We start from the raw sequence: 17,256 nt of genomic DNA on the forward strand, positions 1-17,256 counted from the left end.
TCACGGTTTGCTATCTTCTCCTTCTTCATGCATGAATTTGGTTTAATAACAGCTAAAATCCACTGGGGGCTTCTTGGTCACCAGAGTCTTCTTAGCCTGCTGTGTGTGTTAACACATTCCACCTTCAAGCATGTTTCTAAGGGGCGTACCCCATCCCCCTGACTGTCCAAAAGGAGCTCAGGCACAGAGAGGTTAAGGAACTTCCTTAAACTCACAGAGCTAATAAGAAGGAACGCAGGCGGCGTGACTCCAGGGCACCTATGTTCCTCTCTGCCCCTCTCCGCTCTGAGGGCTGCCCTCACAGGGTCACCGCAGACTGGCTTCCCAGACGAGCCTGGGAGATGTCCTCTTGGGAGGCAGCAGAGGGACAGGGAGCCCCGGATCTGCCGAGAGGAGGCTTGCTTTGAACCCCACCTCTGCCCTCAGCTGGCTTTAATTCTCCACTCCTTTGTACACCTGGAAACCCAGGCGGCCCTGTAGGGCTGCTTTGAGAATTCAAGATCGTTGTCTAGGGAGGCATCGTGCAAAGTGCGACGGGCCACACAGACTGGGGGGTGGTACTATATCCACCAAATGCACATTGCAGAACCCCAGTCCTGGATTTCTGGATCTTCTCACAAGAGATCTGTGCCCACTTTGGATCAAACTTGGATTCATCCACGGATGTACCCATTTATTGGAGGAAAAGCTGAACCCTGACTCAGCCCACATGGGGCCCTAGACAAGGCTATTTCACTCAGCAAAAGCTTGGAGCAGCTGGCGCACATCTCCTAGGGCGGGTCTCCTGAGTTGCCTTTTTTTTTTTTTTTTTTTTAAGATTTTACTTACTTATTTGAGATCCAGTAAGTATGAGCTTGGGGAGAGGCAGGGAGGCAGACGGAGAGGGAGAAGCAGGCTTCCTGCTGAGCAGGGAGCCCGATGCGAGACTCCATCCCAGGAAGCCAGAACCGTGGCCTGAGCCCAAAGCAGACAATTCCCCACCGACCGAGCCCCCAGGCCCCCCCTGAGCTGCTTTTCTTCTTGATCTCACACCCCCTCTAGCGGCCGGTACCATCCTGTCCCGTTTGGCAGAGGGGGCAGCTGAGATCCAGAGAGGTTTAGGGACCCATCGGAGTCACACAGCCGCAAGAGGCGCTGTGCCATCTGAGAGGCTCATGCTCTGAACCTCTGGGCCCGTGGTCAGGGCAGACACTAACCGAGGCGGCCCCCTAGCAGGTGAGCCATTGGGGGCCTTTTTGTAGGACTGAGAGTAAGCGCACTGGAAGCTGTGAGGGGAAGGAGGAAGGCGCGACCCTCGCAGAAAGACGACGACCACCCCCAAACGATAAAATAGCTTTGTTTTAATTCACTCTGATTTGAATCATTGGAAATATTCCACAATAAATAAAACAGAGCAGAGGCTGGGGCAGGCCAACTCTTGCTACCTTCCTTCAAAATGCACCCCGATCGGCGTTCAGCTACCACACAGACACGGGAACGAGGCAAGAGGGAAAAGAAAGTAAATTTCTTAAAAACACCAACAAGGAACCAAACATGATTGCAAAGAACAGAAAGTGCTCAAGAAACTTTGGCTTTGAGGTGAATCTGGTGCGGGCCAGGTGCCGGTGGGCAGCCGTGTCTGTCCCCCAGGGCGGCCCCTCCTGATACGAACCCAGGGGGAAGCTGGTGTCTGGCTCAGGGCTGCCCGCAGGAGGGCACAGAGGGCAGTCCTGCCCTTTAAGAGAAGGGAGCAGCGGGGTCAAGTTCAACACCAGGGCCGGTGAAAGCGGACTCTCTCTTGAAACCAGTCAGCCCAGACCACGGGAGAGGATCACCAGCTGGTGGCCCATGGGCACGTTTGCTTCCAACCAGAGGTCCATGATGGACACGACAATGACCTTGAGCTCTCCAGAGGGGCAAGGGCAGCGGCTTGTCCCCAATGGCCCGTGGCCAGCCATCTTTGGCTTGCACTTCCCTGGAGAAAGTGGACGGACGGTGAGTTCTTTTCTGTTTTCCATTTTTGTGTTCAGGCTGCCTCGAAGAGAATTGTTAGACGCAAACATCACGGTTCTAATATTCCCTGTGATTCCACTGCACCCCGGAGCCAGAGGCCCCGTCCTTCTGGCAAGTTCTAACTTGCAAGGATCATTCTCCCCACCTTCTTGTCTGGCTTCCCCATTTTCAGTCCTATTTTCTTCAACCTGGCTTCTCCCACTAAGCGCATGCCCGGAAAAGCATCGCTTTAAGAACTTTCTTGTCTGCCCTATGGCTCTGGAAGGCAGACGCTACAAACCAAACCCTCCCTGCTCTCTGCCCTGGCGGGTAGATGGGGGGGGGGGTGATGGTGTGGGGGATGGGGATGGGAGTGGGGATGTGGACCCAGGTGCTGATTTTGCAAAGGTGACTGCAGCTCGAGAAAAATCAGTCTCCTGGCCCCACAGGGTTTGGGGAGGGTGCTGTGATCTCTCCTTCTTCTTGGCCCCAGTCTTTCTGGCTTCAGGCTCACACTGACCACAGGTAGGGACACCTCTGCTCTCTGCCTCCGGCCCAGGACTGGTCTCCAGGGAGCTCTGGACCTGAGGAGCAGATGGAGAGCCCTGGGCTGGGAGCCCAGCACTGCAGTGGGCCCTTGAGAGCCTTCCCTGGGGACCTCCCACCAAGTGCTCCGTGGGAAATACTCTGGCTGGATTCTCAGACCCCTGGGGAGGACACCAGTGGTCTTAAGCCCACCCACGCCTTCAGTCCCAGCCATGATGATGGGCGCTCTTCGGTGAAGACCCTGCCCCCTGGCTAAGCCAAGGAACACAAAGAGGTGTGTGCTGGGGCGGGGGTGGGGTGGAGAGCAAGGCTGTCTCCCCCACGGGAGGGATGACGGGATGGGCAGACCCTGGAGCTGGCCAGGGCCACCACCACCAGCAGCCTCAGGAGGAGCCCAGCGGTGAGAGGCTGAGCTACCAGGAACCTCCACCAGGTCACCGTTCTCAGAGATGCTGGGCGGAACCCAGCAGGGAAAGGCCACCCTGGGATGCCTCAAACAGAGAGCAACGACAGACATTCTATTTCTGCTCCAAGTGTTTGACTTGTGCTTTCCGTCACAACCGGTTCACTTTTGCAAGTCACATTCCTTCTCTGGGCCTCGCTTTTCTCCTCTGTGAAATGGGAAGCCGGGAAGGCCTCTCAACAGCTCGAAGGGCCCAGCGGGAGGGAGGGAGAGACGGCCAGGATCAGGCAGCTGAGCCGGACCCCTCCTCGCTCTGGGGACCCGTTCTGACTCCGCCAAGCCCAGAGACAGATGGCACGTTCTGAACGTGTCGTCTCTGAGTGGACTCAGCTCCCGGGACTCAGGGAGGGGCTCAGGAGTCCTTTCTGCTCCCTGTCTCAGGGGACACTTTTCTCAAGGGATGAATCAGCCAACCAGCAGACACCTGCTTTAGTCTTTAGGGACTTATGATCAGAACGATGACCTCATCGTGACGTAGGAGCCTTGATCGGTCAGCAGAGTCTTACATTTTGGAGGATTTTCAAGCTGGAACAGGTTTTTGCTTGTCGGCTCGCTGTTACTTTGCTTTTTGTAAACCACTGCCTGGGTTCTGTGTCTTTGAGAATCTAGTGAAAACTACAGAACCTCTCCCCAGGAAAATGCTCCTACGCACAGGCTTGGGGGAAACACACAAATGGGGCATGCTATTTCTGGGGGCACCTGTGAACTGCCTGACACCCTTTGTGGCCCCTGAGCTCCCCAGACGCCTCCCTCCCTGTTTACAGAAGGACAGACGGCAGCCAGGAGAACAGAGCTCGCCAGAGGACGGCAAGGAGCTCAGGAGACAGGCCCCGTGGCTTCCCTCTCCCCGGGGACACCGTCACGCGTCCTCAGAGTCACAGCGGCCTCGTAGGAAAAGCTCTCGACAAGAAAAGTGCTTTCTCTGATTCAACATCAGCAGCGGGAGCCGACCGACCATCACCGTCCTCCAGCAGGTGCAACCCCACTCCCCACCTGGCCCTAAGGGAGTTCCACTGCGTTTTGGAGACTCTTCGCCTGAGACTGAACCCAGTCCGCAAACAGAGAAAGAAGGCGGAGCTGAAGGGAGGAGGTGCAGAGCCTCCATGAACCTACCAACCCGGAACCCCGGGATCTGCCCAGGGGCAAACCCCCAAGCCCTAGATGCCTCCCACCCCAAAGCTGAGGATTCCCATGAGAATAGATTTAAGCTCCCTGTGCCCCGGCTGCCAGCTGAAGCAAGAGCAAGCTTAATTAAAACATCAGGACCAGCCACAGAGCCCCAAAGTGCACACAATCTCAGCTGAATTAAAAAAAAAAAAAAGAATCAATAAATAATCAGGTAGGCTGATGAGGACGAACCAGAGCAGCGTGGGGGTGAGAGGGTGAGGTATGTCTTCTCCCGCTCTGAGGGTCACGTTCCCAGGATGGCCCTGCCTCCCCCAGGACACTGTGCAGGTGGCCAGGAGAGACTTGGCCCAGAGCGTGGGCTCCAGGGGAAAGTGCTGGCTGGTGGAGGTTCTGGGCGTGGGAGGTTATGGGCACCGAATCCAACCATTGGTGAACGTAAGAATGACCTCCTGCGGAGGATGTCTCTCTGGACAGTGTCGAGTGTCATCCTAACTTTGTTCCAGATCCGGCACCACCCCAGGAAACTAGAAAAGATATCCCTGGCTCTGGAGCAGGGGGTTATGAGACCGGGGGTCCCCCAGTTCCCGAGTCAAGGCTTTTGCCTCATTTCAGCCAATGCGCACATTTCTCCCCCAAACACAAAGGCACATAGAAGTAGTCAGATCTGCTGTCAGCCATGATGATCGCAACCAAGATCGATCACTCCAGGAGATGTCAGCTTGGGAAGAAGTCCTCTGCGGAGTCTGCAGCACTTGGCCATGAAGACCTTCAGGCTGGGGAGCCCCTCCAGGCCATCAGAAACGAGCTTGGGGAATACGGCACAGGTGGGGTGGTCGTGCCAAGTGAGGGAGGGGGCAGGCAGCGTGCAAAGAAAGGCGCCGTCTCGCCCCCAGGGTCCATGTGGTCCGATGGGGCTCTGTCCCGAGGTCCTCCTCACTCGGGGAGATCCCAGAGAGAATCAGAATCTGGGACTCAGCCCCGGAACTCTGGGCAGAGCAAAGTCTCTGTCCATTCTCCCTGGGAAACTGTCCTTCACTTGGGAGCTTAGAGTCTTTGGTGTCTGCCCCCACCTCCACCAGAAAACAAAATGACTTGAGCATTCGGAGACTGGACCTCCCCCGCGTCTCCCCACCTTCTGCCAGCTCCAGGACAGCCCTGGGGTGGGGTCTCCCCATCGAGGACCAGTCCTGAGACTCGCTCTGCAGATGCTGCCAAATGCTGGGTGCGAGAGGCCAGGAGGGGCCCCAGAACACACCTCCGAGAATGGCCCTCAAAGCCCCCTGGGCAGAACGGTTCCAGCGCGAGGCTGGGGCTGGCCACGGAGAGGCGGGTTCCGGGGCTTCTCGGCAGCATCATCTCCCCTTAAATATCCGGATTTTATTGATGGACGCCAAGGTGGCCGTCACATTGGACTCGAAGTCTCCATCGTGCACCCCGGTCTTGCGAAAAGCCCCGGCCGAAGGGTTGTTCTCCCAGTAGTGATGCCAGTTCCCCTTACTGTCCGCCCCGAAGCCGTACAAGTCCACCTGCGGGGGCAAAGCTCAGGTCAGAACCAGACAGCAGCGAGACAGGTGGCACCTCTAAGAAGGGGTGCCCACGGGTAACCCCCAAATCTGCAAACACAGCGTCCGGAGAGTCGCATAAACCCCTCTCCTCGTACACCCTTCCAGTTCCTTCCTGGACCTGCAGGGGCTTTCTGAAGTAACAGCAAGCTCTGTGAAAGTCAAGTGTGATGCCAGAAGGCACGACGGGAGGCCCTGAGGGAGCTGGGGCAGGGGGACCGCCACCCCAGGACTCCAGGAGGTGGGGGCAGGGGGAGGAGAGCGGGAAGGGGGGCCGAAGCGGGGTGGTGGTGAGAGCAAGGCTCCCAGCTCTGTCCTACTCGCTGGTAGAGCCTCAAACTGCCAAACCCCTGCTCGGAGCCTCACTTCCCTCATCTGGAAAATGGGGCCGAGAGGACCGACCTCATGGAGGCAGGTGGTAGGTGCAGGTCGTCTTCTTCCCTGATGCTAATTTCCTCGTGGTCCAGGGGCCCTCCCTGGCCAGTGGGGGGGTGGGTGGGGGCTTTCCAGGATGTGACAAGCATGTACTGAGCACTTCCTCCGTGCCCAGCACTGCACAAAGTACATCAGAGCTCAGGCAGACCTTCATCGCGGCCACCTGGGGGACGCAGGAGTCCGGTGTGGGTGTCAGACCTCGGAGCTCTGACTGACCTTGAGCACCAGGGAGGGGAGGGGCGGGGCGGGGCGAACCTCCGGGCTCCCGCCCACACAGGAAGGCGGAGGCCAAGGACTCCAGGCATCTGTGAGAGCAGGTGCCACTTGAACTGCGTCTCGGGAGATGAGATGAAGATGTGCAGGAAGGAATATTCGAGGGCCCTCCAGGGTAGGATCTGCCCCGTGATTCTGCCCCCACGTCTGAGATTCCACCCACTGGTTCTGCCTCTGCCTCAAAAGCCCGCGTGGAGGGAGCCGGGACCCTCGCTGCTACTCCGTGCAGCCCACTCTGAGAGCAGCACTGGAGAGTCATGGCAGCCTCCAGCGTGGCGATCGGCATCGGAGCTTCTGGAACAAGAGCTATGTCAGGGCCCCGGCGGGGGGACGGAGGAGAGCCCGATGGCAGAGGCTCTCACAGACGCTCTCGGAAACGTGGCAGGAGAAGCCCTCATGGGTGGCTGGGTGGGCACGGGGCCGGGGCGGGGGGGAGCGTACCTCATCGCAGATGTGCAGCGAGAAGATGACGGAGAGGATGCCCGTGGACGGGTACCGCCCGTGGCCCTGCAGCCAGCTGTCGAAGACGTACTTGATGAAGGCCGGGTGGTAGATCAGGATCTGCGGGAGGACACAGCCCTTCGTGAGCTGCTGAGAAGGACCCCTGCGCGCCTGCGAGTGTCCCCCCCACCCCGCAATGCTGTGGCCTTGGGGGACGGAACCGTGCCCAGGATGAGCGCCCCCGAACTCTGGGCCTGACATGTAGTGGGAAGGACGGGCAGTAACCTCATCACGGGGCCCGGGAGGCTCAACCACAACTGTGAGACAGAGAGAAATAAAGCAGCGACACAGTACAGCCCCCGAAGAGAGAAGCCTCGCTGAGGAGGAGACGTCCAGGTAACATTCCAGTCAGGCCACGAAGGTTCCAGGGAACAGCATGAGGTAGGGACAGAGACAGGCCTGTCACCCAGCAGGAAACACAGGCACGGGGACACCCGTTCTGCCAGCAATGGGACTGAACGGTCTCCACGCCGTAAGAGGGCCCCACGCGCGAGGAAACTGAACTCAGAGAGGCTAGCGAGGTGCCCAGCGTCACACAGTCAGGCTGGCTGAGCCGGGAGGGGTCTGGTATCAGACCAGCCCTTAACACCACGCCCCCCACCCCCACCGCTGCCAGGAGGACAGAGGAGGAGACCTCAGGCAGTAGATGGTGCGCATGTGTGTCCAGGAAGCCCAGTGCCCGACCCTAGGAAGAGACCGGAGCAGAGGACCGTGAGGGCTCTGCCGAACTGTTCCTCTCAGCCTGGCCTTCAGCCACGGGCATCTGGGAGGCTCTCCCCTCTTCCCACTCGGCCCTCCAGGGATTCCCACGTGGCTCCTCCCCAGGGCCGTGCGCCGGGCATGAAGGGCAGGGGCTGGAGGCGCGGGGAGTGCTCCAACTCAGACACACCGCGAAAGAGCTGTGTGTTCCCGAGCAAGTCACTTGGCCTCTCTGACCCTGATCTCACCAGGTGAAAAGCACACAGGGTGTGCCAAGAACAGTGTGGTAGACACTTCACCTGTCTTTCCTCCTTCTGCCTTTTGCTGGGTCCTGGCCAGTCCCATCCCGGGGGCGCCACTGGGGAAGATGGAGTTGGGGGCCGAGAGGTGAGGTCTGGCCTTGAGAAGCGCACACCGTATGTACAGCACCGGTGTGTACTGTAAGGCCGCGGGCACCTGTATCGCTGGAGGGCTGGCAGAAGCCCGCGTGGCTGGGCCACCCCCTCCCTGCAGTTTCTGACACAGCAGGTCTGGGCTGGGCCCGAGGGTCTGAGGCTAGGGCTGTATCCTAGCAAGGCTGCTGGGCCGGGGTCTCCCATGGAGAACTGTCCCAGGATCTGTCTGTGGAGCAGGGAAGCTGCCTAGGGGCTCCGGCATCCACCAGCCCATGGGCCCCGGGGGCTCTTGGCAGCCAGGTGCCGGCAGAAGGGAGATGGGGCTCTCCGCCATGGAACTGAGCCTCAGCTCAGAGGACAAGGGCCTGAGCCTCGACTTACCTTATTCTTTTTCACTTTGATCTTTGCGGGGACAGGAACGTAGGTGCTGCAGGTGGAGAAAGAGGGGGTGATTAATGTGGCTAGGGGCCCAGGCTGCCCGCATGCCCCTGGGGGGATGGATCCTGGACAGGGCCATAGGGACGCCGCCTCCTCCTGTACCAGTGGCCCATTGTGGACACCAGAGGGCGCACTTGGCTAACTCGAGAAAATTTTCAAACTGCTGCTTCCCCCTCCACCCCCGCATGAAGTTGAGACTGGGGCACTTGCTCCTAGCAAACCTGAAGAAGCACAGCTCAGGGCTGCGGCGCTGAATGATGAGCCCTACAAAGACCCCCTTTCCATCTGCGAGGTTACATGTGCCCCAAGACGAAGGTGCAAATGCCCAGCCCCCTGGCCTTAAGTCCGATCTAATGGGGGCAATTCCCGCTCCTGATCCTGGGGTGGGAGGGGTGAGCAGCCGAGCGCAGGCCTGGCCCCCTCACCCCTGCCCAAGCCCACTTCCCTCACTGCCTTCCGGAGAGGGCGGCCCCCAGCTTCCCGCACCCCAGTCCGTCAGGCTTGCTGGCCGGGCCTCAGACTGGGAGGCGTCTGGCCATTTGGACGGCAAAGCCCCTTCTTTCCAGGAAGAGTAGGGAACTAGGAATATGGCCCAGATGCCAGCCTGGCTCCCAGGTAGGGCTGCGTGCTGGGGGCAGGCCTCTGGGTCCCCCTGGGGGAAGGTTGGCGAAGGAATGAGCAGAGTGGGAATTCGAGTAGACAGCCAGAGCCCAGGGTGCAGGGCACTGCCTGGGACAAAAAAGCCACTCGGATATGAGCCCCAGGACGGGCCGGCACGCTGCCTCCCAGCCTGCCCCCACCGCCACCCATGGCTACTTTGATAGCTTCAAAAGCAGGGGCGCTGTCCCCCTCAGGGTGCAAGGCAGAGGCAGGAAGGGGCAGAACAGGACTCTCATGTGTGGGGAGTTCTTTCCAGGTTCTTCCCAGGGGGCCCCCTCCTCCCCAGGAGTTTCCAGGAAGGCTTGGAGGCCTGTCCCGGAGTCGTGACCAGGGGGATCGTGGGTACCCATGGGTGTTTGGAGCTCAGAGAGAGAAGGGACCAGGAGCTGCTGCAGGCTGGGTACATTCCAGAAGCAAGTCTGGTGATGGGGAGGGGGGCGTTCTGGTGTAGGAACAGCATGGTGGGGGGAACTGAGGGTCCACGGGGGGGTAGACACCGGCTTCCATGCCAAACCCCTCCCCGGCCCCCACCCCCCTTGGGAGCCTTGCGACTCACTGAGAGATGGTGCCCGTGGTGGTGGCACTGACCACCCACTCCAGGTCGGTGGTCTTGAAGGGGACCAGGACCATGCTGACATTCTCCGCCAGCTCCCTGAAGCTCTCGGGGTACACCAGATGGTGAGTGGTCTTGCTCCCAACGTCCATCTCAAAGCCCACCGTGGGGGCCTTGTTCATCCTGGGGGAGAAGGGACAGAGGGACACGCATCGCATCGCACGGGCGCTGTTTCGGGGCCAGCTCCCTCAGCTGTGAAACAGAGGTGATTAAGAAGCAGCTGGAAAGCTTTTGCTATCTCTCTCTCTTCCAGGATCTCCAGCGAGCCTGAGCGTTGCCACTGTCGCGGACATACTGTGCACAAGGCACCCTTCCGACCCAGGAAGGCGCCGTGTTGCACCTTAATGACAACCATGCCCGGGAGGTATCCTGCGCTCCTATTCCTTGAAGGGAGAAACTGGAATGCCAAGAATTTGTCCCAGGACACAGAACTAGCAGGGGGCAGCCTTGATCGCGGGTCTGTCTGACCCGGAACCCAAGGGTGCACGCCAGGCTCACCGAAGCTCCGAGAAGCCAGGCTCATGCTCTGAGCACATAAATGCAGAGAGCCCAGGAACAGGAGATGATTCTAGAAGGTGGCTTGGGAACGGCAGCCCCACTGCCAAGTGAACAGTGGGGTGGAGATTATAAGAAACCCAGGATACATACCTTCCTGGAGCATCTATTTTATTTGGAGATAAGGAAACGTATTTGTTAAAATACGTTTAACAAAATACGTTAACAAAATACGTTGATCGGAATGGCTTAGACTCCAAAAGGGGGCTGAATTTTAGAGATTAAACCAGTCTTCATAGAAATCTTGCCCACTCTCCAGGCCCCTATGGGCCGACCTCCTGGCCTGCTGGCTTCCTCCCTTTAGGATTTCCCAGCTGGGTCCAGAGAGGCATGGTCGGTCCGCCTCCTTCCTACGATGCACCACCGAGGAAACTCAGGACTATGGGACGCAGTGGGGTTGCTGGGTCCATGGGGAAGTCTGGGCATGCTAGCACGGGGGTCCTGACCTCCTGGTCCTGAGCCGAGGTGTCTCTAGTGGCTCCGAGGGTCCAGGCACTCACCTGAGCACGAAGTCGTGGCTGTCGATCTGAGGCCCATACCACGATTCCTTCAGGTTGCCGGAGTTGCCCACCACGGCACAGCGCCGGCAGCCCACAGACCTCTTCTCCAGCAGGGGGTCCACGTTCCCGGGCACCACCTGGAACAGCTCCCTGATGGTATCATTCAGGTTATTGGGCTGCTTCTCCCGCTGGAGCTTCTGCGGGCCGAGAACAGAAGGAGAAAGGTCAGCCCGTCTGTGCTGCCTCTGACTGGGGCCACTCAGCCGCCCCCATGCTGGGCCCCAAGCCCCCAACTTGCGCTCAATGGACCCCTCCTTGGTACCTTCCTTTCTGCTGGGCACCTGGAGACCCACCAGAAGCCCAGGAGCCGCTCAAGGGAACGGGAAAGAGATCACTCCCTCGTTCTGCAAATGCTTTCTGAGCACCAGCTACGTGCCCGCGACTCCACTGGCCACTTAGTCAATGACACTGCGTGAGAGGAGAAGGGTCAGGTGACCCTCCAAGGCCACCTCCCTGGCCTTGGCTCTCTTCATCCTCCTGCCCACCGCTGGGGGACCACTGGGCTCCAGCAAGACCAAAAAACCAGCCCTTTGCTGGATGCATCAAGGCTTTCGACGTCTGTCTAGCACATTGTTTGCATCCTCTGAGACCGAGCTCCAGGTTTCCGACTTCCTCACTCATGGTAAAACCTGGAGACCTTTCCTGATTAAGCAGTGTCACCTCTGACCCTGTGACCAACCTCGGGCACACCGCATCCCATCTGAACAGCAGACGAGGAGGACACTGTGGGGCCCAGACTGGGTGAATCATGTGTCCCACATCCAAACCAGGATTTGAACCCAGGCTTTCAGAAACCCACTTAAAAAGTCCCTCCCACAATACTGCCCCTGTCTCAGACCATTGGAACCTTGACCTTCAGAAAGTTCAGTCCCTGGAGCTGCAGGGGCTGGGGTGGGGGTGTGTTGGGCAGGAGAGGGGCTGTGGGGTGAGTCCCACCAGCCTCTCCCGGCCCCAGCCCCAGCCCCAGCCCCAGGGTAGTGGCTGGGAGAGAAAAGAGGTTACAGCTCGCTGTGGCCATTGTCCAGGGGCCCATGGGGGGGCCCATGGGGGGCAGATCTCCAAAGGAGGGGCACACCAGGGGTATGGTTCCTCTAGTGAAAACCTTCAGCGTCTCCTCAGATAAGCCACGGGAGAGCTGCAGGCAACAGGGTCTGGACCACTCGCCACACCCCCAGGAAGGTACAGTAAATGAGAGACAGTGAAACAAGTGTTGGAGAGGATTCGAGAAAGGGGCACACTCGGGCATTGCTGGTAGGCATGGAAAATGGTGTGGCCACGTGGAGAACCCACACAGAACACCACGGAAGCCACAGTTTCCGCTCCCACGTCTACACCCGAAAGGACTGGAAGCAGGGCCCCGCACAGAGCCCCGCACAGAGCCCCGCACACCCACGTTCACGGCGGCGTTATTCCCCAGAGCCAAAAGCTGGAAAGCGACCCACGTGTTCACTGGCAGGGGACCGGATGAAATAGGTGTGGCACGTCGCGCAGTCATGAACAAGAAGGGAATTCAGCTCATGAGCTGACTCCGTGGGGAGTCTGTGCTTCTCGCTCTGCCTCTGCCCCTCCCTCTGCTTGTGACTCCACTTTCTCACAAATACATAAAATCTCAAAAAAGAAAAAAAAATAATAAAGGAAGTGCTGGGACTTGGAAACACGCTTACTGACCTACGCCAGACACAGGAGGACAAATACGGTAGGATTCCACTGTATGAGGTCCCCTAGGGGAGCCAAATGCATAGTATGGAAGGTGGAAAGGCAGTTAGCTTGGTGGGGGGGAGTTTGCATTGAACAGGGACGGGGTTTGCGGGCACAACAGAAGAAACGCTGGCTCCGGAAGGCGGGGTTGGTTGTGTAACAGTGGGAACATCCTCAATGCCACTGAGCTGTACACGTACAAATGGTCACAACGGTCAACATTATGTTATGTACATTTCAACACAATAAAACAGAACAATCCCCAGATTAAACACCTGCTTGCGGTAAGATCTCCTGGGGCAGCTCCAAGCTCCCGGATGGGCAGCCACCCAGGATCTTGCTAATTCAAATGGCCTGACTCAGTGGGACTGGGCTGAACCCAGGATCCCACACTTTCAACGGGCTCCCGGGTGGTGCTGCCGGTGCAGGTGGAGGACCCCGTCCACACTGTCCTGGAGGCACGTCCCCGTGGTCTGAAGTCTTGAGGCCCTGGGAGTGGGACTTAGGGAGCACAGCACTGCGGTGTCTTAACCCAGCTACGTCTGTCTTACTCATTTTTAATGGCTCACTTCAAGAAAAAAAAAAAAAAAGTTCATTTTAAAAAGAAATCTCCCATCCCTACCGCAAGTGGAAAGCAAGGATTACTTGGCAGAAGTTAAAAACAGCAATCACACCAAACAATGTTATCTGATTCCCACTCAGACTGTCACTGGCCCGGGCCCGCTGCCCACGCTTCGCTGGAAGGAAGGCGGCACGGGACTGGACAAGTGCGTCACCAAGCATGGGGGCGGATTAAAGTCCTTGCAACTGCACAGCAGGAGAACCATTGCAGACTCCGTGGACTCCCTTCCTCGTGCTGGGATGTGAGGGTCTTGAATGCCCGGCCCCGCCATCACCTGGAATCTCAAGGCCGGCTACATCCCGTCGGCGACCTCGAATCTGCTGTAGTGCTTTGCCGTCAGGAGCGGAGACGGAGGCCCAGAGGGGAGAAGGATGAGGCCATCGGGCACGTGCACCCACACGTCCGCAGCGGAACCAGCCAGAGCTGGGGCAGGAAACTTCTGCAGGAGAATCCTAACTTGTGCACCTGCCCGCGAGGTCGGATGGGGCAGGGCCCTCAGTGCTCATCTGTGTCCCTGTGCCCCTTTCCCTTGGGAAGGGATACTCCAATTTCCCTCTCGTCAGGGACAGCAAAGGGACCACTAGGCTGCTTACTCGCCCGCAGGAGGGAATGCTGAGAAGTTCAAAGACAACCTCTCTGTCTCACTCACTCCTCTGCAGGAACTTCCAAGTATCCTTCTTGGTCAGCGCCCCACAGGAGCCTGCCTGCTGGGGTCAGGGCTCCTGGAGGCCGCCCTGTGACTTCAGGCAGGGCTGGGAAGCAGACGCTGGAGTCAGGGCTGCAGCTGCATGGGGCGGGCGGCGACTGCATCGAGGGACGAGGGAGGGCGGGGGACAAGATCTCCATGGCAGGGTCCACTTCAGCGGGCAGGGGTCAGGGAGGCACACGTCCTGGCACACTCACACTCGGGCCACAGATGGGGAAGGACTATAGGGGAGCCTCGAGGCATGATGTCTGGCCTTCTGCACCTCCTGTCCCAACCCCCTGAGCGTGTTGGAAGGACGTATCCTGCCCCCACCCCTGTCCTGCCTTTCTGCTCCGCCAGTGAACCTTGTTCCTCCTTCCAAGTCCAGCTCGCCCTGCGGCACCTGCGAGGCCTCCCACCGTCCCCCAAAATACTGGTCTCTGCCTTACGCATGTGCTGGGCACGCAGGACCCTCGCCACGGGCATCGTGTAACGTCTGGCTGCTGTGGGCTTGTCTGTCCGGCCCTGGGCGTCTGAGCAGCAAGCACAGACGGACAGACAGACACCCACTCAGGGTGCTGAGCTCCGCCGGGGTTGACACCCACCGGACCCATCACAGCAGAGACCCCCCATGCTCTAGATGCCGCGTGCGTGCAGTGGCCAAGTTAGAGCAGGCTCGTGTGCCCGCCTGTGAGCCCTCGTCATAGGTGGAAGCTTGTGTTCTGTGGTTCTTCCTCTTCTTCTTCTTCTTCTTTCTTTCTTTCTTTCTTTTTTTTTTTTTTTTTTAAGATTTTGTGTTTTTATTCAAGAGGGAGGGAGAGTGAGAGAGAAAGAGAGCGCAAAGAGGAAGGGAGAAGCAGACCCTGGCTGAGCAGGGAGTCTGACGTGGGGCTCGAACCCAGGACCCTGGGATCATGACCTGCGTAGAAGCCACCCAGGAGCCCCCCGTGGTCCTTCCATGCCAGGCCCCACTCAAAGAACTTCACAGGCATTTCCTCATTCACTCCCCAGAACTGTCCTATGAGCAAGGTGGTATGACGTACCCATTTTACAGCTGAGCAAACTGAGGATCAGCGAGGTGGAGTGGATGGCCCAGAGGCCCCAAGATAGCCTGAATACCCCGGCCTGACTCCAGAGCTTGTCTCTGCCCTGGAACGTGATCCGACTGTGCCCCTCACCCGTGAGGCAAGCCTGACAAGTGGGAAACGAGGTGAGGGGTCCTCACAGGGTGTGGTGAAGCTGGGGGGTGGGAGGGCGGTGCCTGGAAGCGAGGCCTGGGCCCCGAACAGAGCGGCACCCGGCGTCAGGGGGCGGGTATTACTGTCTTGTGCACTGAGCACCGTGCTTGGGGCAGGAAGATGTGGGCGGGGCAGAAGGCAGGGGCAGACGGAGCGGGTGGGCCCAACAGTGTGTGGAAATGTGGCCGCGGCAGAGGGGACCCTTGTCCTCGTGACTGGGACACAGGCGGGAGGAGAGGGTCATGGGCAGTTTGGGGCCAGCCCAGGGGTGGCCCCGTGTGATTGCTCCTGTCCCCCCGCTCCCGCTGGAGCTTACACCTGCCCTGTCTCCTTTGCCTACCGGGACTGTGATGCCCATTGATGGCAACCTTGAAGCTCAGAGGCAGGGTGGGAGCTCGAGACCCTGCAGTTCTGGCCTCAGACTCCTCCTGGCTCAGCGGGCTGGCCAGTCTCCTTGACACCGCAGCCACCTGTTTCCCAAAGAAAGCACTCCTCCTTCACTGGGCTGGGGCTCCCTCGCAGTCTAAGTAGGAGAACACGACTCTGGTCATCTGCTCTACCCCAGGGCTCCCAGGGGCCTAGCGCAGAGTGAGCCTAGGGAGAGTGTGGGCTTGCCTCCTGGGCCCCGTGGCACCAGCCACCTGCCGCTGGCTCTCTGCCAGCTGAGTGCCCTACAGCGGGGCTCCCGGTGGGCTCCCGCCAGGCTCCGAATGTGTGAAAGGCAGGAGCTCTATGGTTGGGGTCCTGGGTCTGGATCTGTCCACAAGATTGTCCCGGTTCCCTGGGGTGGGGGGGGAGTGGCTGCAGGCAGAGCTGTGATGCATCTTGGAATTCCCAGGGTGGCTTTGATTTCAAATATTCTGTGTCTCCACCTGGAGAACAGGAGATCTTGTCCGATGTGGTATCCTGATTCTCTCTATTCAGGACGAGTGGTCTCTGTGTCATCTAGGCACCCAGAAGCTTTAAAGCCCTCCTCCTTTCTATCGATTTCTGTTCCCAAGAGCTCTCTATCCCCACCACACACCCCTTCCAAGAAGCCACCGGCGCTGAGCTCCAGGAGAGAGGGGCTACCGATGAGGGCTAAGGTTGGGACGTGGGAGACAAGTTGATAAAATACCAACAGTCACTTGGAAAAATGTTCAGCCTTGATAAGCGCTGGGGCAGAGGGAAGCAAATTCATTATCACTTGCCCATTCCGCCAGCAAGAATAAATACAAGTGTTACAAACTAATGTTCGTGACGCAGCTGTTAGAGCCTGCATCTGAGGACTCAGACGAGGAGGTTCCTCGAGAGCCCTCTTGATGAGACCAAGAAAGTCGGGAGCAAAAGCCAGGAACGGTGAGGGCACATCCCACTTCCTAAGTCTAGAAGGCACAGAGCAGTTTCTGCAAAGATACACAGATTATAGCAGGAAATTGATTTTTTTTAAATATATATACTTTTTTATCCATCCCAGCCTAAGCCAGCCTGAGAGCGTTAGAAGCGGCTCTCCCCGAGGACCTTTGGGAGGGGAGTAGATGAAGTCGTCCTGGCTACCCACTCTAGAAGTTTCTCACCAGTACCTCCAGGTACGGAAGGCTGGATGGCATGTGCTGTTTGGAGCAAGTTACCTTTCTTTTCCGGGTTTTCACTTTCCTTCCCCACCCACCGAGGTTATGGGGCAATTCTGCACCCCCTTGTCTCCTGCCAGGGTCAGCCGGCAATATCTGGAGACATTCTGGGGCTCACAGCAGGGGGTGGGTGACGCCAGCATCTCGTCGGTAGAAACTGGGGATGCTGCTAGACATCTCACGATGGGCGGGGCAGCCCCAGGAACAGAGACGTAGCCACCCCAGAGTCACCAGTGCGAGGTGGAAATCCCGCCCAAATCTCCGTCAAGCCTGGTCTGCTGCCTCCCAGAGCAGACACTGGAATCCTCGAGGGAGTGAAGACCCTGCCTATTCTCTCTCCCACCTCCCCAGGACCCACCCCAGGACCTGCACACCGAGGGGCTCAACACAGTTCAGCGAACCAAGACTGAGCCTGCGCATTCCGACTCCCATCTTCTGAGTCACTGCAGACTCTTCAATCTGCTCAAAGAGACGGGAAGCTCCCCAGAGTGCGAGAATTGCTTAGAGTTGCTGACTGGGAAAGCCAGCCTCCTGCAGGAAGCCCCCCCTGATTTTCTCAGTCTACACACAATTCTAACTTCTTAACATAACCTTGTTCACATTG

General features: G+C 58.5%; 1 protein-coding gene across 2 annotated transcripts in view; it reads right to left on the minus strand.

Moving 5' to 3' along the window:
* Positions 1-1,320: 1,320 nt before the first annotated feature.
* The window catches only part of ST3GAL1 (ST3 beta-galactoside alpha-2,3-sialyltransferase 1), a 38,341-nt gene continuing 22,405 nt past the window's right edge, over positions 1,321-17,256 (minus strand). For both annotated transcript variants that reach the window (XM_032315543.1, XM_032315541.1), the window contains 5 exons: positions 10,740-10,936; positions 9,628-9,807; positions 8,355-8,400; positions 6,820-6,939; positions 1,321-5,634 (listed from right to left, as the gene is read on the minus strand). In XM_032315543.1, the coding sequence (XP_032171434.1) occupies positions 5,461-5,634; positions 6,820-6,939; positions 8,355-8,400; positions 9,628-9,807; positions 10,740-10,936 (717 nt within the window). In that variant the 3' untranslated portion in view covers positions 1,321-5,460. The remainder of the gene's footprint in view (positions 5,635-6,819; positions 6,940-8,354; positions 8,401-9,627; positions 9,808-10,739; positions 10,937-17,256) is intronic.

The sequence above is a fragment of the Mustela erminea genome, chromosome 16, assembly GCF_009829155.1.
Source record: "Mustela erminea isolate mMusErm1 chromosome 16, mMusErm1.Pri, whole genome shotgun sequence".
In the NCBI taxonomy this organism is placed as follows: domain Eukaryota; kingdom Metazoa; phylum Chordata; class Mammalia; order Carnivora; family Mustelidae; genus Mustela; species Mustela erminea.